We start from the raw sequence: 5,225 nt of genomic DNA, 5'->3' as shown, positions 1-5,225 counted from the left end.
GTTGGCTAAGTGTTTCCCAGCTGAGAATTCTGGGGCAAGGCCCTCTCTCTCTCTCTCTCAGATCCTCAGTTCCCCACCTTAGCAATGGGCGAATCTTCCCTCCTCGGCACTCCCTCCATGAGGGTTGGAGTGACGCCTGCCGTGTGCATATGCAGTAGCCCCCTTGGTGCTGGAAGCTGAGTGGCCCCAAAATAACCTCCTAGAAGGCTCCAGTCCCCTTAGAATGCTGTCAGTTCGTGTCTCCAGGGTCGGTGTCTTCAAGGGTAGATGTCCCGACACTGGAGGGGACAGAGTCTGAGGAGCAGATGCCTGGTGTGGCCATGGACTCTCAGAGCCAAGGGGATGTGATGAGCACTGAGAAGGGCAGAGTAGCTCATGACTCACCTCCCTGAGGTTGCTAGGGAGGGTGTGGGGCTCCCGGCCTCTGAGAAGGTTTTGTTTTTGTTTTTGTTTTTTTGCTTGTTTGTTTTAATGACTTTTTAATATTTCTTTTATTTTATTTATATTGAGAGAGAGAGTGTGTGCTCAGACAGGAACAGGGGAGGGACAGAGAGAGAGGGAGAGAAGCCCACATAGGTTCCATGCTCAGCATGGAACCTGACGTGGGGCTCGATCCCACGACCCTGGTATCATGACCTGAGCCGAAATCAAGAGTCGACACTCAACCCACTGAGCCACCTCAGCGAAGGGGTTTTACATGCAGGTTGTCACGTGCACACTGTCAGGAGCACGTGCACAGTGCCCCTGCACCTGCGTATTCATGCCCTCGGCCTGGGCATGAGCATGCCCAACGTGAATCTACAAACCCAGCATATAGATACACAGAGACGGCACATACACAGAACATATGACACGCGTGCGTGACATGCGCATGCACACACCTGTGCTCATGCCCCCACATACACTGCGTGCGCACACACATAAAAAATAATCCACGTACACTGAGTAAGTCTCCACGCTCCCAGTCCACAAGGTCCTTTTTTCCAAGCTTCCAGCCCCCAATTGTGGGGACCCTCTAAAAGAGACAGAAGGCTGAGGACCCTGCGGGGGCTAGAACTTCCTTCCCATTCCAGACTCTGACCAGGTGATGAGCATCAGCAAGGGGGTGAGTGGTCCCTAGGCCAAGCTACAGCACCCCAGCTGGGGTCTCTACTGTTGTCCTGAAAGCTTCCCACCCCATCTTGGGTTTTTCTGTTGCAGTTTCGTAGAGAACCTAAGCCTGGAGACCTGATTGAGATTTTCCACATTGGCTATGAGCACTGGGCCATCTATGTGGGAGACGGTTATGTGATCCATCTGGTTCCTCCAGGTAAGGCCTATTGGAAATATAATTTTCAAAATATTTCTTAACATAATGAGAGCATTAGGGGCGCCTGGGTGGCTCAGTCGGTTAACCATCCGACTTTGGCTCAGGTCATGATCTCACAGTTCATGGGTTTGAGCCCCACATCGGGCTCTGTGCTGACCGCTCAGAGCCTGGAGCCTGCTTCGAACTCTGTGTTTCCTTCTCTCTGCCCCTCCCCCATTCACACTCTGTCTCTCTGTCAAAAATAAATAAATATTTTTTAAAATTAAAAAAAAAACACAACAAGAGCAACTGGAGAAAAGAGCTGAGTGAGGTGAACTTGAGTTGGTTTCTTCCTGAGTAGCACTTGAACATCGCCGTCCTGTTTGAGTAATGAAGTGGGGTCCCATGGGTCTGAGAGCAGGGAAGACAAGTGGAATGACCTCGCCCAACACCAATATTGTTTGTAAAATGGAGATCATTACCTTGGAAGTTAAAAAGGAGAGTATTAAGTAATATCTGAAAAGTCACACTGTGTGGAACACAGTGGATACTAAAATGAACTTGATCTCTCAGAAATCTACAAGTGCACAAAGATGAATAATAACTGTTTGACTATCATTGTTTATAATGGCACCTAAATGCTCAATAATAGGGGTTTGGTCAGATATATATCCGTGTAACGGGATACAATGACATTGGCATAAGCAGTCATGACATTCACTGTCTTGAAAAAATATCCACCGCTGGTTCGGTAAAAAGAATAAAATCTGTGACTCCTCTGATCACATTTGTGAAAAGACAAACACTGAAACCTCAATGGTATACTCCCCCGGGCCCCTTCTCTTTCCCTGTCGTGCCTTCCCCAGCCACTCCCCATGACATGTCTCCGATTTCAGGTGACCTGGGGACCAGATCCACCATCGTCTGCTCCATTCCGAGCAGCAAGGCGGTGGTGAAGCAGGAGCTCCTGAAGGACGTGGTGGGGAATTGCTTCTATAGGATCAACAACCACTTAGACCATGAGTACCGACCAGAGCCTGTGAACAAGATCATCAGATCTGCCAAGGAGAAGATTGGTGAGAGGATGGAGTACAGTCTTCTGGAAAATAACTGTGAGCATTTTGTCACCAATCTGAGATACGGTTGGCCCCACAGCAAGCAGGTAAGACCCTCTGTGGGACCACCCCTCTCCCCCTGGAGGTCTGCTGGGGTGGGGGGTGACCAAGCTGTGTGGCCAGAGGGGAGAATCACCGTACCCACTGGCTGGGAGTCGGGCCGTCTGAGCTCAACTCTTGGAGCAGCTTCTGATCCACTGAGGGTCTTTGGACAGGTCACCATCTCTCTGGTCCTCAGTTTCCCCATGTGTAGGAGGAGTTGGATAGAGGACCTCTGGAGGCCTGCCAGTCTAACCTTCTAGGATCCTTTGTCTCTAAAGACGGCTCTTGATGCCCCCACAGGTTGTCGGGAAGAGTCTGGGCCAACCCAGCACCATGACCGGTCTCCTAAGAAGAGCTCATAGGCAGGGAATATTCTCAAGGTCCACTGGCTTATGTAATAGCTCAAGGATTTGTCTATGAAGATCTGGGGGACAGTGTCCACCCCTACCCCTTCTGTCTTCCGCATTTGTTGTCCCCAAACACACAGCTGATAAGTGGCAGAAGCGGAACTCGAACCCCAGCCTCCTCTAGAGCCTCTGCTCCCTACCATTGTACAGCAGCACCTCCAGGGCTCCAGGCCCAAGTGATTGGGTGGACAGGGGCCCCTGGATGAGCCGAGGAGGAAGACAGGAGGAGCCGGTTGGAGGAGGGAAATCCAGAATTTGGGTGTGGTGGTGGGTGGCCAGTTAGACCTCCAGGTGGAGGTGTTGAGTCGCAGGAGAACTTAGGAGCCTGGCGTTCAAGGCTGAGGTGGGGCTGGAATAGAAGTTTCCAGGCTGCACTTGGCAACAGTGCACAGTGAACCAAAGTATGCTGCTGCCTGTGGCCATAGTTTGCTGAAGTTTCTCTTCAGCTTCTGCACAGCTCTCCCTCCACAAGGGTGTAGTCCAGACTGCAAAGCCATTCCCAGGCTCAGCCCCAGAGCTCCAGCCCTGGGAAACCAGGCACAAAGCCTCCTCTCTCCCCACCCCGAGTCAGGAAAAAATGTCCTCACCCAGCAAGCTCTCACGAAAGGATCCCATCCACCCATCCTGCCAGGAGTCAGGACAGGCCCCAACAAGCCCATCGCTAAGTAGTGTTCACAACCACTGGTCTCCCGGGGCCCCTGTGCCTCAGCCAGAATCTTCCTGGGCTGGCCAGCTCAGAGGGCAGGAGGGTGAGGGGCCTCCAGGCCCTTGGAAGGGAGGAAGAACTGGCCTGCACTTGCCATGGATGCTGAATATGGGCTATTCACTTTCAGGTAGAAGACGCCCTGACGGGAGGAAAGATTACCATAGCATTAGGGGTTCTAAATCTTATTGGCTTGGTGCTTGTGGGAACACACATCCAAATCCAGTGACACCAGAAGGAGCCCCAAATCCTGCAGCTGCAAAGACCAGTGAAGACACCCCACGGCTCCTCTGTCTATCGGACCCTCAACTTCTGACAACCCGTCATTCTGTCTCTTTCCCTCTCTCACTGGCTGAAGGATAGGCTAATTGTGCCTTTCTTTCCTTTCCTTTCCCTCTGCCCCTTTCCCCCATCAGCATGCTCTCTCTCTTTCTAAAAAATTAAAATAAAATAAAATATACTGGACCAAGCTCCTACTTTCTAGACTGACTTCCATGAACCAGATTCCACTGAAATGTAAAATATATACATACTTAATAAAAGCAGACTTTATTTTCATACGATAAGCTAACGAAATGGTTGCACTATCTCCGGACACTCCTTGTTCTCAGCAGAACCGTTTTCAAGGACTACAACTTGCTTTAGAGAGTGTGGCGCATGTATTCACCGACTGCGTTTCAGCCCAAGAAAAGTCTAACGACACTGATGAGTCGGTGCTGGGGAAACAAGAATCCTCCAGCCTGCATGGCACGACTCAGATTCTCTTTTAACGTCAACGCTGCAAGACAGCGTCTCTGTGGTCGCTCTGCCAGCTGTGGAACAGCGGCAGGACAGAGGAAAGTCCCCGGGGCTTCCCCTCCTGTTTCATGGGTGTCTGGGCGTTTTTCTCTGTGCGCATCCACCAGAATCACCAGAATTTTCTAACGGTGGTTGGGATCTGGGATGACGGAGACATATAGGCAGACAGGGAGCCCTCCAGACGCCAGCCGGCTGAGTGTGCCACAGAGCCACCCTCCAGGGGAATGACCCTGTGCTGCTGGAGGTGAGAGGACAGGTGCTCAGGGCAGCTACTTGCCCAGTGACAGCAGTGCCGAGAGCACCTAGTGACCCTTGGGAGTCCCTCTGCTATGAAGGACCATTGTCTCATCCCGTGGCTGCACCTAGAGAGCTGCCTCCCGTCATCTTGGCAGGTTTGGGGGAAGTACCTTCCAACCCCAGATCGTTTCCATCTGCCTATCCTGGTGCCTGGAATTCGCCACCACGAATTCAGTTTTTAGCCTTTGCCTTCCCAGATAACATTCGCATTCCAACTCTTTTGAATCCATTGGTATCTTAGTAAAAAGTAGTCCTGTGGCATATTTCGGCTCTCCGGAAGGACCTGGAAGAATCGGGACTTCAGGTAAGTCCTAGTGTGAGAGTGTGAGGGTGTGTAGCCTGGAACTGGCGTTGTTGTAGGGGGAAGAGAAGGAGGTGTGTGATGTGCCTGAGATTTGCTTTCATTAGAACCCGAGTGTGAGGCCTGGGGAAGCGGCTAACACGAAGGCGGTCAAACATTTCCATGGTTGCCATTATTTACCAATGGAAACCCAAAGAACCGTGCAGGAGAGTGACAGCTCAGCTGATTTGCCAGAGTGGGGGAGGGCTCTGGCTCACAGAACTGGTTTGCACCC

General features: G+C 51.5%; 1 protein-coding gene across 1 annotated transcript in view; it reads left to right on the top strand.

The window, feature by feature from the left end:
- The window catches only part of LOC115272353 (phospholipase A and acyltransferase 4-like), a 4,924-nt gene extending 811 nt beyond the window's left edge, over nucleotides 1-4,113 (top strand). The window contains exons 2-5 of the mRNA XM_029915440.1: nucleotides 247-368; nucleotides 1,168-1,309; nucleotides 2,185-2,450; nucleotides 3,686-4,113. Of these exons, the coding sequence (XP_029771300.1) occupies nucleotides 247-368; nucleotides 1,168-1,309; nucleotides 2,185-2,450; nucleotides 3,686-3,784 (629 nt within the window). The 3' untranslated portion in view covers nucleotides 3,785-4,113. The remainder of the gene's footprint in view (nucleotides 1-246; nucleotides 369-1,167; nucleotides 1,310-2,184; nucleotides 2,451-3,685) is intronic.
- The last annotated feature ends 1,112 nt before the right edge of the window (nucleotides 4,114-5,225 follow it).

Source organism: Suricata suricatta, chromosome 11, assembly GCF_006229205.1.
Source record: "Suricata suricatta isolate VVHF042 chromosome 11, meerkat_22Aug2017_6uvM2_HiC, whole genome shotgun sequence".
Taxonomy (NCBI): Eukaryota; Metazoa; Chordata; class Mammalia; order Carnivora; family Herpestidae; genus Suricata; species Suricata suricatta.
The sequence above is the reverse complement of the archived record's forward strand: the minus strand, read 5'-3'. Positions and strand labels throughout refer to the sequence as shown.